The 14,708-nt window shown below is 38.3% G+C and overlaps 1 protein-coding gene across 1 annotated transcript in view; it reads left to right on the forward strand.

Moving 5' to 3' along the window:
* The window catches only part of STK26 (serine/threonine kinase 26), a 66,871-nt gene that overhangs the window by 46,210 nt on the left and 5,953 nt on the right, over positions 1 to 14,708 (forward strand). Inside the window, exons 4-7 of the mRNA XM_061137772.1 lie at positions 8,556 to 8,612; positions 13,296 to 13,404; positions 13,495 to 13,652; positions 14,507 to 14,692. Coding sequence (XP_060993755.1) covers positions 8,556 to 8,612; positions 13,296 to 13,404; positions 13,495 to 13,652; positions 14,507 to 14,692 — 510 coding nt within the window. The remainder of the gene's footprint in view (positions 1 to 8,555; positions 8,613 to 13,295; positions 13,405 to 13,494; positions 13,653 to 14,506; positions 14,693 to 14,708) is intronic.

Here is a 14,708-nt window from a genome sequence, read left to right on the forward strand (position 1 = left end):
GTGTGTCACACTGTACTAGGTTATGGAGATGTAAAAGTGAACAGCTCCTGCCTTCAAGAGCTTACAATCCCATTTTGCACTACAGTGGTGTAGATTTTGTGATTGAATGCATACAAGGTACAAGGTACTATTTGCATAAATAAGCAAATGGTCAGTTCTATCATTTTTTTCCCATTATGGTATGAGGGAAAGACTCACAGGAGGAAGTAATACTGCTAGTAACTCATATCCAATATACTTTGGAGTGTTAGCCATTACTCTGTTTTACTGTATACATAATTACTTGATTCTTTGTGGTGTACTTTGCTTTCATATTCTCTCCTAAAAAGCTTATTTAGCAGGTCAGATTGCTCTTTTCAGTATCCTATGGGTAGCCTTCAGTCTCAGTAGTTTTAGGTCCCCCTTCTAATTCCCGTGGTTGTAGGCAGCCCAGGAAATTTGGTGGTGGTGGTGGTGGTGGTGTATGTGTGTGTGCACATGCACGCTCATTCTGGTTTACTCTTGCTGGATTGAATCCTTATAATTCCAGATCCACTCTGGAGCAAATCTGAACACTTGCTATTTTTAGGCATCTGTACCAGATAAACTACTTTTGGTCACTGACTCAAAATATTAAGTAAGCCATATTTAAAATGTGTACTGACATGGTATTGACTTTTACTGATTACTTTTGCTGTGCTTACTCACTCGATTGTGTCTGACAGTTTGTTTCCCCATGGATTATAGCCCACCAGACTCCTCTGTCCATGGGATTTTCCAGGCAAGAATACTGGAGTGAGTTGCCATGCCCTTCTCCAGGGGATCTTTCCAACCCAGAAATCGAACCTGGGTCTCCTGCATTGCAGGCGGATTTATTACAAGCTGAGCTACCAGGGAAGCCCTATTGGTTGCTTACAACCTTTATTTGTATTCAGTACTCCCATGGAAAATGAATTGTAACAGAGTTACTCTGTTTGCATTATTTATTCCTAATATTTCACATTTTAAAAAATTTCCCTCATGGTATACACATAGCAGTCATCCCCCAAATACTTAATCTTTTAACAAATATAATTGATAGTTTGTTTTCTCCAAATCTTGATTGCAGAATATTTTTAGGCCAGTTGAGGATACAGAACTCTTATCCAAGATGTCTTCTTAAAGAATTAAACTGCATTATTTTTATCTCTTTAACTGATCATTAAAGTACATTATGAGAAAGACTACTTTGAAGAACATGTTACTTCATGATAAAATTGTAGAAATTCAGATGGCTGATATTGACTATTTGTATCTGGATTATTTGTACACACACATACATGCGTACTGTCTCAATATGGGCATACATATATACACAGAGAGAAAAAGAAATATAATTTTATAACTCTTTAATACTGTGTATTTAAATTACTTTCTTAAATCAACCCCTTGTTTATTTTCCATTTATATTAAAACATAGTGTGACTTTTCAGGCTTCCTTTTTTTAGCTAAAATCGCATCAAATATAACAGGGTTTGGCTTGGTGCAATCAGTGTAACTCAAGGCTACGTCCTCTACGGACCATCGGAGAACTGTATCATCAATTGACTTCTGTTCTTGTTGTGGCCCATCCTTGCATTTCAGATAACATAGGGGATTTTGTGAGTCAAGCTAATTGAGTAAAGTAGTATATTGAGCTCTTCTCAGGTTGTCTTAATACAGGATATAACCAGGACCTCACTGTAAGCTGGAGGAAAAGTTATTGCATTTGAGAGAAAATTATATGCTCTCTGAAACTGTATATAGTTGTAGTGCTTTTCTTGAGACTTGCAAAAATGTACTGGGTATTCATTTTGACTGAGCTCACTGTATAACTTTGTTTTTAAAAACAAGAGTAAAAACCAGATAAACACATCAGTATGACCACAGTATTTTCCTTTAATTTTAGTTCAGTGCAGATTTTCTTGACAGACAAAGTTAGTCTTTATGAAGAGTGCTAAAATAAGCAAACCCTTCCCTTCTGATCTCATAATATTGGAAGAATCTTTTATAATCTTTAAATATTTTTCTAGTTCGATGTAAATCTTAGAATGAAGGTCACTCAGGCATTGAGTAAAATTTGAATCATGCCTTTATGTGCTGCCGAAAATTGCTTTTAGATTTCTGTTTATGTTGAGGATATATGCCCTCCTCCATATACCACAACTCCTGATATTTATTTTTTAAAAAATAATTGAGTGATTGAAGTAAAACATTCCAGAATAGGATCTGTGCAGCTTTCTCATTATTTTTCCTGAGACTTTTGTGTGTGCTTATTTCCAATGTATGGTGAATGTTTCTAGAATATTTCTGGAATTTTCTAAATTAAATTTTTTTGTGCAACTTGAAGGAAATTGAGAGGGAAATATTTCCTCCTTTTTCAGTGTTTTTTTTTTTCACTCAAAATAAGAATTGCTTTAAATTTCCCATAATACACCTATAAGAAGCCTCATATTAGATTCAATGCAGCAGATATTTATTTATTGGGTACCTCCTCTGTGTCTTCCTTTCACTCTGCATGTTCACCCTCGTCCGTCTCATCTACTTTATTCTGACAGTTTTTAAATTCCTGTCTCTGGTTTCAGCCTCTCTAGCTCCAGATAGGTGGATCTTACTTCCCTCATATCTCCCACTTATCTGTGAGTAGGTTTATCAAGTACACTAGCCCCCAAACTGGGGAGTAGCATTTAAAATGGGTCTTGAATATGATTTTGATAGGGGTAGGGATATGAAAATGTAATCAATCTGATTTCGGTATTGACCATCTGGTGATGTCCATGTGTAGAGTCTTCTCTTGTGTCATTGGAAGAGGGTGTTTGCTATGACCAGTGCATTCTCTTGGCAAAACTCTATTAGCCTTTGCCCTGCTTCATTCTGTACTCCAAGGCCAAATTTGCCTGTTACTCCAGGTATTTCTTGACTTCCTACTTTTGCATTCCAGTCCCCTTTAATGAAAAGGACATCTTTTTTGGGTGTTAGTTCTAGAAGGTTTTGTAGGTCTTCAGAGAACCGTCCAACTTCTTCAGCATTACTGGTCGGGGCATAGACTTGGATTACTGTGATACTGAATGGTTTGCCTTGGAAATGAACAGAGATCATTCTGTTGCTTTTGAGATTGCATCCAAGCACTTCATTTTGGACTCTTTTTGTTGACTATGATGGCTACTCCATTTCTTCTAAGGGATTCTTGCCCACAGTAGTAGATGTAATGGTCATCTGAATTAAATTCACCCATTCCAGTCCATTCTAGTTCGCTGATTCCTAAAATGTTGACATTCACTCTTGCCATCTCCTGTTTGACCACTTCCAACTTGCCTTGATTCATGGACCTAACGTTCCAGGTTCCTATGCAATATTGTTCTTTACAGAATCGGACTTTACTTCCATCACCAGTCACATCCAGAACTGGGCATTGTATTTGCTTTGGCTCCGTCTCTTCATTCTTTCTGGAGTTATTTCTCCACTGATCTCCAGTAGCATATTGGGCATCTACCGACCTGGGGAGTTCATCTTTCAGTATCCTATGTTTTTGCCATTTCATACTGTTCATGGGGTTCTCAAGGCAAGAATACTGAAGTGATTTACCATTCCCATCTCACATGCTAGCAAAGTAATGCTCAAAATTCATGTGAACCATGAACTTCCAGATGTTCAAGCTGGTTTTAGAAAAGGCAGAGGAACCAGAGATCAAATTGCCAACATCTGTTGGATCATCAAAGAAGTGAGAGAGTTCCAGAAAAACATCTACTTCTGCTTTATTAACTATGCCAAAGCCTTTGACTGTGTGGATCACAACAAACTGGAAAATTCTTAAAGAGATGGGCATACCAGACCACTTGACCTGCTTCCTGAGAAATCTGTATGCAGGTCAAGAAGCAACACTTAGAACTGGACATGAAACAATAGACTGGTTCCAAACTGGGAAAGGAGTATGTCAAGACTGTATATTGTCACCCTGCTTATTTAACTTATATGCAGAGTACATCATGAGAAATACCGGGCTGGATGAAGCACAAGCTGGAATCAAGATTGCCAGGAGAAATATCAATAACCTCAGATATGCAGATGACAGCACACTTAATGGCAGAAAGCAAAGGACTAAAGAGCCTCTTGATGAAAGTGAAAGAGGAGAGTGAAAAAGTTGGCTTAAAACTCAACATTCAGAAAATTAAGAGCATGGCATCTGGTCCCATCACTTCATGGCAGATAGATCAGGAAACAATGGAAACAGTGACAAACTATTTCTTTGGGCTCCAAAATCACTGCAGATGGTGATTACAGCCATGAAATTAAAAGATGCTTGCTGCTTGGAAGAAAAGTTATGACCAACCTCGACAGCATATTAGAAAGCAGAAACATTACTTTTCCAACAAAGGTCCATCTAGTTAAAGCTTTGGTTTTTCCAGTAGTCACGTATGAATGTGAGAGGTGGACTATAAAGAAAGCTGAGTGCAGGAGAATTGATGCTTTTGAACTGTGGTGTTGGAGAAGACTCTTGAGATTCCCTTGGACAGCAGGGAGATCCAACCAGTCCATCCTGAAGGGAATCAGTCCTGAATATTCATTGGAAGGACTGATGCTGAAGCTGAAACTCCAGTACTTTGGCCACCTGATGCAAAGAACTGATTCACTGGAAAAGACCCTGATGCTAGGAAAGATTGAAGGCGGGAGGAGAAGGCAATGACAGAGGATGAGATGGTTGGATGGCATCACAGACTCAAAGGACATGAGTTTGAGTGGGCTCTGGGAGTTGGTGATGGACAGGGAAGCCTGGCGTGCTGCAGTCCATGGGGTTGCAAAGAGTCGGACATGGCTGAGCAACTGAACTGAACTGAACTGATATGAGACTAGGGTATAGACAAGGCATTCTTGACTGGAAAAAAATTATTCTCAGGTGGTAAAGTTCTGGCACGGTGATCTCTACTATTCCTTGCAGTTCTATAAAATTTTACATTCTGTCTCTTTTTTTACTATAGTAGAATATGCATCACAAAAGCTATCATTTTAACCCTTTTAAATGTACAGTTCTGTGGCATTTCATAAACTCAAGTGACTGTGCAGCCATCTCTACCATTCATCTCCAGAATGCTTTCACCTTCCTCAACCGAAACTCTGTACCCATTAATCTGTAACTCCCCATTCTCTCCTCACCATAGTCCTTTGTAACCACCATTCTAATTTCTGTCTTTGGTTTCCCTACCCTAGACTCCTCAGATCAGTGGGCTCATACAACATTTGCCCAGTGGTGACTTGTTTATCTTACTTGCATATGCTGGTTTATATGGTCAGTGTTATATTTGGCTATTTGCTTCATAGACCAACCTGCTTAATTCAAAATATACTTGATCTATGTTCATGTATATGAACTTGATCTATGATCAGTTATCTTGAAAATACATAACATGGGTATTTTGCATGTTCTTTTCTTTTAAATTTTTGTTTTTCTGTGAACAAATGAATCCCAAGGTCCACAGTAGCATTTCTGCCCCCTTCGCCAAATGTCTGCTTTAGTGGCACACAGTGGGGTCAAAGGTCACATGGGGTGATGGAGTTGATACTCCAGATACCAGTGATTTGTTAAAAGTAGACTCCAACTTCTCCCTGGTAAACAGTATAACTCTGAAGTACTTACTCTTTAGGTTTTCTGCATTTTGAAACAGAGAGCCATTTCCTGACCCCTAACTTACCACCCATGTTGATGCAGGACTTTACATTACTCCTTCCAACCCATTGCTAAAACGTGTGGGCCGTTTTATAATTAGAAAAGTGGCATTTTCCCTGCAGGGTCTTCCTATGCTTAAATGTACCAGATATATGGTTATGGTTTAGAGCCACTTGGCTCTTTTGGATTTGTAAACCACTATGTAGATATCATCTTAGGCTTTTAAATTATTTAAGAATAGACCAAATATTTGCATTCTCAAACGCAAACGTTTTTTACCAGAAATCAAAGGTAATAGTTATAGTTCCCCAAAAGAATACAAACACAGGATCTGGGATTTTTGGTCGGGTTTGGTTTGTGATTGGTGTTTTCATTAAGACCCACTGTGGACAAGGAACGAGTAAGAGCCTGTGTGGATTAAGCATCTGTGAGTAGGCAGGAGCCCCACCAGCGTGCCATTCCTGCCTGTGCCCCCTCACACTTTGCTTCAGTTCCTCTGCCTGCCTCACAGTCGTCTGAATGTCCAGACATATAACCGTCCTCCAGCGACACTTGTCTGGAGAAGTGACGGTCAGAAGGAAGCACCCAGAAAACCTATCAGACAGCTCTGGTTCCCTGCCTGTTTCGGAAGACTCCTAGTTCCACCAAATAGCTCACTTGCAAAGAGGAAGCATTTCAGACCTGGAAGTTGCTTAGTCATAACGTTAATGACATTTTTAAGCTTTCTATGAATACTTTTTAGTGACGAGCAGTCAGTTGCTAAGTTTCTGTTTTCACTTGGTACCCCCCCCCAAAAAAAAAAAGCCACACATTGGTTTTAACTTGGAAAACAGGTGTTCTCATTCATGCAGAACTGCAAAACAGATAAACATGTTTTGTAAGATCTTTTAACTTTTCTTTGAAATGTCACATGCATGGAAAGCATTCTGAATTCATGAGGTAGAATATAGTACTTATTAGAAACAAACTGTGGCAAAAGACAAGCTTCTCAGGCTGTATGGCATTGTGAGGAACAGTTCACAGTTCTCATGTTCTGAGTGTCTAATTTCTATACTGGAACTCTTCTGCCCTCTCACTGTTATGGGGATTTATTTTCTCTCGTTCCTACTATAGATGCCACTCTCTCTCCTAAGCTCAAGCTAGCTTGTTGTGACAGGAGGGAGCAGGTGTCAAGATGGGCAGAGGGCATTGTTCCTCTCTCTCGGACATCCTACATAGTGTCAGCATCTTAATTTAATGGAACCTTCCCTCCCCAGTCCCTAACTCTTGGCCACAGCCTATTCCCCCCACGACAGTGTCCCCTAAACACCCATCATCATTTTACTGGAGTCCATTCTCTGCCATCATAAAGCCCCAGCCTCACAGAGACACTTGGAAATTTTGAATGGAACTCCTCCTTCCCAAGGATTTGAGAGTTTCAGGACTACCAGCAATAGCTTGAGAATCTTTATCCTGCAGCTGGGACTGTAAAGGTGAGAAATGTGTTCCCGGAATCCCAACATGAAGCATGACACTGAATCCATTTTTCCCCTAGAAACATTGTTATGGTATAAACAGTAGTTTCTCTGGTGTTCTTTCAGGTATACTCTGGATACCTTTGTGTTAAATTGTCTTTTGGAGGGGACTGCTGCAGGAAACAGGAGAAGGCAATGGCAAGCCACTCCAGTACTCTTGCCTAGAAAATCCCATGGACGGAGGAGCCTGGTGGGCTAAAGGCCATGGGGTCACTACAAGTCGGACATGACTGAGTGACTTCAATTTCCCTTTTCACTTTCATGCATTGGAGAAGGAGATGGCAACCCACTCCAGTGTTCTTGACTGGAGAATCCCAGGGACGGGGGAGTCTGGTGGACTGCCATCTGTGGGGTCACACAGAGTCGGACACAACTGAAGTGAGTTAGCAGCAGCAGCGGCAGCTCCAGGAACCTAGGCATTATTTTTATGGCAAAATGCTTGCTTTCCAAATCCCAAACATGTTTCTTAAAAAAATGGACTTTTAGAATACAATCCATTCACAGCTTGGCTATTTGCCAGTATAATAAAACCAACCATTATGCTTCCAGTCAATTCTGTGGTCCTAAAAAAATTCAGAGAATACCACTCATGAAATGTATGGAGAGAGACAGATGTCTCCAGTATTTCAAACTGTAGCTGAAAGAAAATTTAATGTTTTCCAAATTTTGTCTGATACAGCTGAATAGTGTGTGTCTACACACCTGTTTTGTAATTCAAATATGTGTGTTCCCTCTATGAGCTCCATTTCTTTTTGTACTACTTACAGTGAAGTTAATTCTACCTGGATTAATCATCATGCTTTTCAAGCTACACATTCCCTTTATCTTACCCATTTACCTCGGGGGAGAGGGGGCTACAGTGTTCTTACTAGTTTCTACATTTGTACAAAAAATGCCCATTAATCATGGCTGATAAAAGTTGTAAAGTAGATTAAAACAAAAAACAAAATAAGGTACAGTATCCAGTGTCCTCAAACTCTCAAATCACATGGGAAGCACTCAGAAGCCCCATTCAAAATTTCTACAAGTCTCCATTTACCTCCTCATTCATTTCCTTTCAGTATCATCATTCAAATAATAATTTAAAGCTATGATTTTTCCCTAACTTTTATTGAAGATGCTAATAGTTCAACAATAAGCAGCAATAATGTGTCATTTATAGTATTTAGCTATCATACATTCAATAGGTTTCAGGGAGAGTCAAGACTTAGGACTTGACTATCATTTGTAATATTCTATGGAAAAATATATTGAGTTCCAAACAACTAATTTTAAACCTATATTTTAGAACTAGTACATTAGTATGTCAGATTGAACATTTATGCTAGTATGTTATTTGTCTCAAGTTTATAATTATTAAAACTATTTCATGGTTTTCACAGGGTTCAAAATTATGGATAATAATGGAATACCTGGGTGGCGGTTCAGCGCTGGATCTTGTAAGTATTTTTAAACAATTACACACACACATCCATACTTTCACTTTTTTCTTTTAATTGGAGTGAGCATTGGCTTTTGGGCAAGCTAGGTGGTGGTTTTCATTAATATGTTCACTCTATCTTCAGGACTGCTACTCTTAACATTGATTCAGCTGTATTGCAGGTTCTGCGCATTGCTGGCATTCTTAAAGTATACAAGAAATGCAAACAGCTTAAGAAAATTCCCCCCGAATGAGGAATGAGTGTGTGAGAGCTGCCATCAGTTTCATGTTTTACTTTACATGCTTATCCCTGAGAAAACTGAATGTTCTTAGATTTTTGAAGAGATATCATCCAGATAACTGTTTCTAAATGTGGTTCTTGGGTTTTGACCAAGAAGCCCTACAGACCCAGCTCTCTGCAGAGTTCTCTCTGCCTCTCTCTAGGTGACTTGGAAATGTGATGGCATTTTTGTCACAATGACTTGGAAATGCCACAGCCATTTTAGCAGACCAGGCTGCTAAAATCCTGCAGTGTGAGGGAGAAGTTCTAATCAATGAAGATGTGTTTGTGCACAAAATGTTATTGAGAAACACTGGTTGTTTTCCCCCATGTGGTTTGATTCTATCAGTGTTGTCCCTCCCCCTTTAAATTTTTTATTAATATGACATTGTATTTAAAATGCAATGTGAATGACTAGAGACAACTTTGTGTAATAGAATGACTGCTGGGCTGGCCTATGGGAGTTTGAGTTTCTAGGGCTGCCTCTGTTTATAACTAAGTCTGTGACTGTAAGCCAGACACATAAATTCCTTGGGCTTTGACGTCCTATAAAACAAAGAAGTTGCACTAAGTTTTCTTCCATCTTTAATATTATATGACTTTTATATAATATGCTCTGCCTTTAAAATTGGAGTCTGCTGTTTCTAAAAATAAAGTGTTTTGATGATTAAGATCACCGAGTAATGTTTTAATTCTTATTTTTTTTAAAGTAGAGATGAATTTTTCTGACTGAAAGTGATCAAATATTTTTTAAAGACTTTAATATTGACTGCCAGTACCTCCAAAGTTTCAAATAATCCTATGACCATAAGCGATTTTTCTTTCCTTTAGACAGACCCATATTTAAACCATTCAAAAGAAATGGTAATTAAACTTGATGGAGAGCCTTATCTTCTAGGAATTCATCTCAGCTTAATCAGTTGCTGAGTTAGGCCATCCTTCTTTGTGTCTAATCTAATTCTTACATCCTAAAGCTCCATTTCATTTTTTTTTCCTTTCTCGCTCCTGTCTAGTGAGAGAACATAACTGGTGTTTCTTTGGCTGGAGTCAGGTCTCATTCTCGCTATTAAATGATCTCAGCTCTATTTGTCTTGTCATGTAGTTTGATTAAACAATAGTTTATTCATTAGTTCCACAAGAAGCCTCACAATTGCTCTAGGAGCCTCCCCCTACTTTTTAAATATTAAGAGTCATTTCCAAATTTATCACAGTTACCTTAACTGGCCCCCCAAAATGTTTACCATGTCACTTCCCTGTTTTGTAGGCACTGGCAAGACAAGTGCACTGCTTTTATCAGGATCTCTGATAGCAACGGGAAGCATTGGACAGTGGCCCAGCCCTAACTAATACAATCTGTATCCCCCAAGAGTAGTTGGGGCAGTTTTATGAAACCTCTGAATGAAATGATTGTGAGATCTTAATCTCATTCTAAGCTCTGCCTAAGTCAAAAAATAACAATTAGCATAAATTCAATGAACTTAAGATTTTCTTAGCTATGTAGTGGCTAAAAATCAAGAGACTTAGATCCTATTCCCAGTTCTGCCATTGACTAGCTGGCTAATATTGGGCAGACTATTTAACCTGTGCCTCAAATGTTCAAATAAGAAATTAGATGAGTAATCTCTCTAGTTTCCTTTTTCTAGCCTTAACACTTAATACTATTGTGATTTAATTATAAACCTCATTGGCTCGACTTTGTAGGGAGAGCAAATGATGAGAATGTACTATTCTTCATTTAGGAGAGTGCTATTGTTTGGAGGAATATAAGAAAGGATCAGGATTAGAGGAGGGCACTGCTACCAGGGACAAGAGAAATTAAAAGGAATACTGGGCAAAAAGTGTTCATCCCATTAAACTGGTGCCTGACTAGTGTAATATGATTATGACCAGTAATTAAGTTCAACACTATATAGTATATGGACTTTCCCCAAAGGCTTAGCTGGTAAAGAACCAGCCTGCCAATATAGAAGATACAAGAGATGCGGGTTCAATCCCTGAGTCAGGAAGATCCCCTGGTGAAGGAAACAGCAACCTACTCCAGTATTCTTGCCTGGAGAATCCCATGGACAGAGGAGTCTGGCAGGCTGCAGTCCATGGGGTTGCAAAGAATAAGACACGCCTTAGCAACTGAAAACAACAATATATACCTCAAGATTCCCTCCCATTCTTAAAAAAAACTAGTTGTGTGTGAACAGACTTTGAGCATACTGTACGTTATTTTATTGAATTGATTATACCTCACTTGTTTCCAATAAAAATTCAAGTGGCTTACAACAAAAACATATATAATAAGGTTAAGAGAATAAAACATGAGCACCAGGGGAAAAAGTTGGAAACAATATGCTAACCGTAAGAGAAAGCATAGCAAAACATGCTGCATTAGGGACTGGCTGGAAGTCAAAGGAGTGTGGGAGAACACCCCCAAGCCTGCAAATGTCCCTCTCTTGAATATCCTCAGTTGACAACAAAGCAAATCATACAACGCCAGCACCCCGCCCTGGGGTAGACATGTTAGCTATTAGAGACATGGTAATGTCTTCAGTCTTTGGAGAGAAGCTCCATTGTGCACTCCAAGGACAGTGGACCAAGATCTTGGCATCATCTCTCCCAAGGCTGCATTGAAAATTTTTAAAAAGCAACCTCTATTCCATCTAGTTACTTTCCTTCTCTTTCCAGCTCCCTTTTTTCTCCTTTTCTGATCATTATCATCATGGCTAAGGAAACATTATAACCACAAGGTTTGGGATAGTTTTCTGCCTGACATGAACAAGAAAAACCCAACTCTGCCACCACCCTACTCCCATTTCCCTGCCACGGAAATGCCCTTCCCATCCTCCTCCAGTACCCAGATAAGTGAGAATGCATTTAATTTTAAACTGGACCTAAGTATACCAGATAAGCTAATGTGTCTGTAGGACCACTTTCCCATTTGTTTTTACTTAAGTATATTTTAAAAATTCTATATTATTCAGACCACTTTTAGAAATCCTTCAGAATGATAGCTAGTACCTTTTATATGGACCTTGCCCAATTTTCTAAATGACTGAGAATATACCTCCTCTGGCCCTGTCAACATTATAATCAATGATACTAAAGTACTAGTCTTAGGTAGTATTACTTGACATTTATCTTTAAGTTGTTTGGTAGTACCTCAGAATTTCATTACCAGCAATCAATAAAATAATATGCCATTTTCACCTTTTAGATGACTTTAATCACTGGTGTTTAAATAGATACTTTGGGGTGGAAGTTGATACATTTGAAAGTAAATAGATAATGTTACCTAGGAAAGGCACCTACTGAACTATAAACATCCCTGAAGTATACTATATATCCAGAGCATAGTTAATATTAAATAGTGAGACCGAAGTATGGGTTCTATTTTAAGCTGTTAAATTTCAACATGAAAGTGCCCTTTATTCAGAATAAATATGGCATTCATGAAAGATGAAATACAGAAGGTGCCAAAGAGCTGTGAATCCCTCCCAGTGTGAGGCAGAGTGGGCAATATTTGATTTTCACCACCTCTTCCCTCCTTCCAGCAAACAGAACTCTACCTCAGCTCTGACTTTAGATTCCCACCCTTTCCTGTAATAATATTATACAGTCCACTGTTTGTGCTTTATGAGGTACCAGAATTTTAAAATAACCATTTATTTTAAAGAGAGATTTTCAGATATTCCATTACAAATTCTCCTGAAACTTAATCATTGCTTTCCTTGTATTGCAGTTGAAACCACTGGCTTTAGTACAGGGATGGGGGAAGAAAGGGAAATGTGTTCCGTTTATTTGAAAAACTGTATCCCTCCATGATTTGAATTTCTTTTTACAATGAAAGTTTGAATAGTTTAATTATTATATTCCTAGCTAAAACTTAAATCTGAGTCTCCAAAAAGGCTCTATGCTTTACAGTGTTTTTGAAATATGTAAATGTTAAGAACTGTGCTACAACTGACTCATATGATCAAATTGGGTTGCTGCAGAAATCTTATGGACCATCTGATCTAAAAATCAGTTCAGAGTAAATATTTAATGTTTTAAACAGCAAATGCCAAAATTTAAGTAGTTGATATATTTTTCCTATCTGTCATTACTTAAGCATGTTCCTTAGGATCTTTAATGTAAATATTTAAGAACCTCAAGATTTGAGGCTAATATATAGTTATATTATCTTTCAAAATTAAATCTAATCATTAAAATCTAATCATTGAAAACCCTTTTAGCCCTTTGACTTAACTCTCTTGACCCTTAAGAATTTTCTCATTGTTTAAATACTGGCTTAATAAATAGAACTGCTTCATTATATATAAGCAATATATATTTCAAAGATAATGTTATCTGTATTTCAAAGATAATGTTAAGTTTGAACTTCATTGTTCCAAACTTTTACATGTGTATGTGTGTGTGTGTTTTCCCCCTAAGCTGCGAGCTGGTCCATTTGATGAGTTCCAGATCGCTACCATGCTAAAGGAAATTTTGAAAGGTCTGGACTACCTGCATTCTGAAAAGAAAATTCACCGAGACATAAAAGGTATACAGAAGTCTAATATGAACCTGAGAAAAATAGATGCATTCTGAGGAAGCTGAGGGGTTTTTTTGTTTGTTTCCTTTTCCCTCCTAGCTGCCAACGTCTTGCTCTCAGAGCAAGGAGATGTGAAACTTGCTGACTTTGGAGTGGCTGGCCAGCTGACGGATACACAAATAAAAAGAAATACCTTTGTGGGAACACCATTTTGGATGGCTCCTGAAGTTATCCAGCAGTCAGCTTATGACTCAAAAGTGAAGTGTTACCTATAAACTATTTTGTTTTTAATATTGTTTTACATAGCATCCTATCCTATTTAATTGCTGTAATTCTTCTTCCTCTTAAGAGTATTTCTAAAACTAGAGTCAAGTCAAATTTTGCTGCTAAATCATAAGTTCCCTAGATGCTGGTAATACTGAATATTTGGATCTTCTTCCCTTCAATGACCTTCCATCCTACTTGGAATACAATCCAGAGTCCTTACTATCACATACATGGCTCTCTACTGTCTGGCCCTTGTCTACCTCTGCCTCATCTCCGACCACTCTCCTCCATTTTCTACCCATTTCAGCCACAGTGGCCTCTTTACTGGTCCATTAAAAACAGCAAATCCCCTCTGGCCTCAGGACCTTTGCACTTGCCTCTCCCTCTAACTGGAATAACTTTCCTGTCAATGAGGTCTCTGCTTAAACATTAGGGACACAGAATAGTCTTCCCTCGCCATCCCATGTAAATTTGCAGCCCTTTTACCTTATCATTCATTTTTCCATTATCCTGATTTTGTATTTTCTTCACAGAACTTAATACCATCTGACATCCTATTGTTTATTCATTTATCTTTCTCTTCTACTAGAACATAAGCCTCTTGAGAGCAGGAATTTTTGTCTGGTTTAGTCACCATCCGAATTCTCAGTGCTTGGAACGCAGTGCCTGGCACAAAGTAGGGAATTTGATAATTTTCTAAAAAAATGAATTCTGTAAAAAATTTATTAACACCACATTTCTTGAGACATTTTAACATTGTATGACCATTAGACTCCACAAGTTATTTTGTGGCAGAATGTTAGAATGAAATTTCAAGGTAATTGTTCTTTCCTCCTTACCTTAGGCTGACATTTGGTCACTGGGAATTACTGCTATTGAGCTAGCCAAGGGAGAGCCACCTAACTCCGACATGCACCCAATGAGAGTTCTATTTCTTATTCCAAAAAACAATCCTCCAACTCTTGTCGGAGACTTTACGAAATCCTTTAAGGAGTTTATTGATGCTTGCCTGAACAAAGATCCATCATTTGTGAGTATATGTGCTA

This window comes from Dama dama, chromosome X (genome assembly GCF_033118175.1).
Source record: "Dama dama isolate Ldn47 chromosome X, ASM3311817v1, whole genome shotgun sequence".
Classification (NCBI taxonomy): Eukaryota; Metazoa; Chordata; class Mammalia; order Artiodactyla; family Cervidae; genus Dama; species Dama dama.